We start from the raw sequence: 2761 nt of genomic DNA on the forward strand, positions 1-2761 counted from the left end.
ACAATTAACCAATTAAAGTGCTTTCAGAACCTCGGAGTCAGACACTCTCTGGCTCCATGCACAGACCCGGAGAGCTCATTACATTTCCTGTATTTTTCTTTATTCCCACTCTTACTGATCCATCTGGCCACATTGTCTTCCCCCTCCTCCATCACCACACACTTAACCCACTGGTTCCCTCATTACCTCTCTCCCTTTATTCCATGATCCACTGTCCCATTTTATCAGATTCTGGCATCTTCAGTCCTTTTGTCATTTGCATCTATCCCAACTTCTGACATCATTCCAGCTCCCCCACCCCTCGTCTGCTTATCACTCTCCCTCGCATGATTAACCTTTCCCCTGCCAGCTCTTTCTCCATCCCTTCCCTCCACCTTTTTGTACTGGCTGTCTCCCCTCCATTGCTTGATGTCAATGAAACACAATGTTATAAGTGGATTAGAAAACAACTGTCACCTTTACAGGAATATTACTCATTCAGCTCTACTGACGAGATATTTGTTTTGCAGAGAACTGTGACCTGGATTGTACAGTCTGGGAGGTGGGGAATAGAGATTTTGTACAAACTTTGAAAGGAGATTCAGACCCACACGGTTGGCAGGGCTCCTGAAGATGAAATGGGTTTGATCAGAGAACTCTTATCAATGTGTACACACAAAGGCAAATAGTGCATCTGTTGGGGAAATGAAGATAGAGAGAGACTGAGGTACGGGACAGCACGGGTGGGGTGGGGGGCATTCAGTGACGTGGAGCAAAGGCAGCCGTATGGTTTTGCTGTTTGGTAAATTACAGGAAACTGTTTCCAGTGACAGAAAGAGGCAGATGTAATATACTTAGCAAAAGTCGCTCAGTGATTCTCAGGGACACCAAGAAAAAATGGGCAGCAATTGTTTTAATAATGGGGGGTTACATCCGCTCACATTTATTGCTGTTTCCCTCTTGTATTTGTGAGGTTTCCATCAAAATCACAAGCTGCTCAGAGCTCATACGCAGAATTAAGAGGATGCCAAGGCAGAAAACCGATTTCACTTTCGTTTTTCCACTGCGAGGTTTCCCTTCTGGACGAAAAGCTAGCGGCAACAATTTTCGCCTGGACAGATGGAGCGACGTGAAGCTACGCCGGGTGCAGGCTGTAGGTAAGGTACCGGGGGTGAGGAAAGTTTTCTACTGCCGTTCTGTCACACACGTTAGGGACACGGGTTACAAGTAGAACAGAACATTTGTGTCACAGAAGTTAGATCGGATTCACCTCTTGGAGCGAGTTCACTGGGAATGAAATGTTGTTACGCTTTCTAGACCCAGGAAAGGTCTAAGGTCGACGGGGTTCCCTGTCTGCGGACCGCCGGGGTCGGAGAGTCCGAAGGACGTTGGGCCTGGCATCGGCCGGAAGGTGGGCAGCCCGGCCATGGAGTTAAACTGCTTGGTAGCAAGGAGGAAGTAAAAATGTTTTAGACGGCGTTGTTCTTGACCAGGGGACCACTGTGTCGACCCTAGGGCGACTGGATTGGAAAGTGAAAGTAAAGCCTTCCGAAAGGAATATGAAGAAGCATTTGGAAAGCAGAAGATCAAAGAACTGGTGTGGGCTGGGTGAATGGCCGCTGGTGCTGTAAGATTGGAGGAAATGAAGTCGAGAGCTAGTCACAAATTCCAGCAACAGCGCCTGTTTTCGTGACATGAGAGCTCGTTCTCACGGGCACATATCAGACACGCTTCTTATTTTGGCTGCGGTACCGGAACGTATGCGGTGCCGACGCTCACTAAAACGCGGTTCAGTCAGTAATATTAATCCGGTGTCAGAGCTGCCGAATTGGACCTCAATTGCGCAGCCTGTAAAAACCCGGAAATTCCTCCCAAATGCCAGTCATTTCCTGCAGCTTTTCCCTCACATTCGTGTCACCAAGTTCACAAAGATAAGTTTCACTACCACACAAAGTGCACCAGTCCCTGTTCGCCGTGTCAAAATGTTCGGACTGAATTTTGTCAGTCTATTCAGTCTATGGAATTTCACTTGATTAAATGATTCACAAGGAACAAACCCCTTTTTATAACTCAAGGAATATACTCTGTGCAAGTGTGACATTACCAAGCTCCCAAATTGCTGGGAGGTATTTCCTGATTCAGCACCTTATGCAAGTAAGAGACAGAGCGAGAGCCTGAAGCAACTGCGGCATTTTAGAACATAGAACATGGAAATTCACAGCACATTACAGGCCCTTGGGCCCACAATGTTGTGCTGACCATACTCTAGAAACTGCCTAGAATTTCCATAGCGCATAGCCCTCTATTTTTCTAAGCCCCATGAGACCCTATTGGATCCATTTCTATCGCTGTCGCCGGCAGTGCATTCCATGCACCCACCACTCTCTGTGTGAAAAACTTACCCCTGACATCCCCTCTGTACCTATTTCCAAGCACCTTAAAACTGTGCCCCCTCGTGTTAACCATTTCAGCCTTGGAGGAAAAAAGCCTCTGGCTCTCCACATGATCAATGCCCCTCATTTTCAGGGGAACCCACCTAAGCAGCCTGAAACCAGGCACCCAAGAAACAGCGTCTCTGGGTGGAACAGAGATTTAGTTACCTTACACCCAAACAGAAAATGTTGGAAGCACTCAGGCAGGATCTGTGGAAATTAAGTAGATGGAGTAGTTACCGGATGTTTGGGAGGTAGACGTTTGTGCCATCAGATTGGAGTCTATCCAGGCAGGGTACAAGGTGCTGTTCCTCCAACCTGTGTGTGGCCTCATCATAGCAGTAGGGGAG

The 2761-nt window shown here is 47.5% G+C and overlaps 1 protein-coding gene across 2 annotated transcripts in view; it reads left to right on the forward strand.

Moving 5' to 3' along the window:
- The first annotated feature begins 803 nt into the window (after window positions 1–803).
- The window catches only part of LOC134351223 (RNA-binding protein 43-like), a 21625-nt gene continuing 19667 nt past the window's right edge, over window positions 804–2761 (forward strand). Inside the window, exon 1 of one of the 2 annotated variants that reach the window (XM_063057339.1) lies at window positions 804–1136. In XM_063057339.1, coding sequence (XP_062913409.1) covers window positions 1099–1136 — 38 coding nt within the window. In that variant the 5' untranslated portion in view covers window positions 804–1098. The remainder of the gene's footprint in view (window positions 1137–2761) is intronic. The other variant, XM_063057331.1, reaches the window with a different exon arrangement.

The sequence above is a fragment of the Mobula hypostoma genome, chromosome 1 (genome assembly GCF_963921235.1).
Source record: "Mobula hypostoma chromosome 1, sMobHyp1.1, whole genome shotgun sequence".
NCBI lineage: Eukaryota > Metazoa > Chordata > Chondrichthyes > Myliobatiformes > Myliobatidae > Mobula > Mobula hypostoma.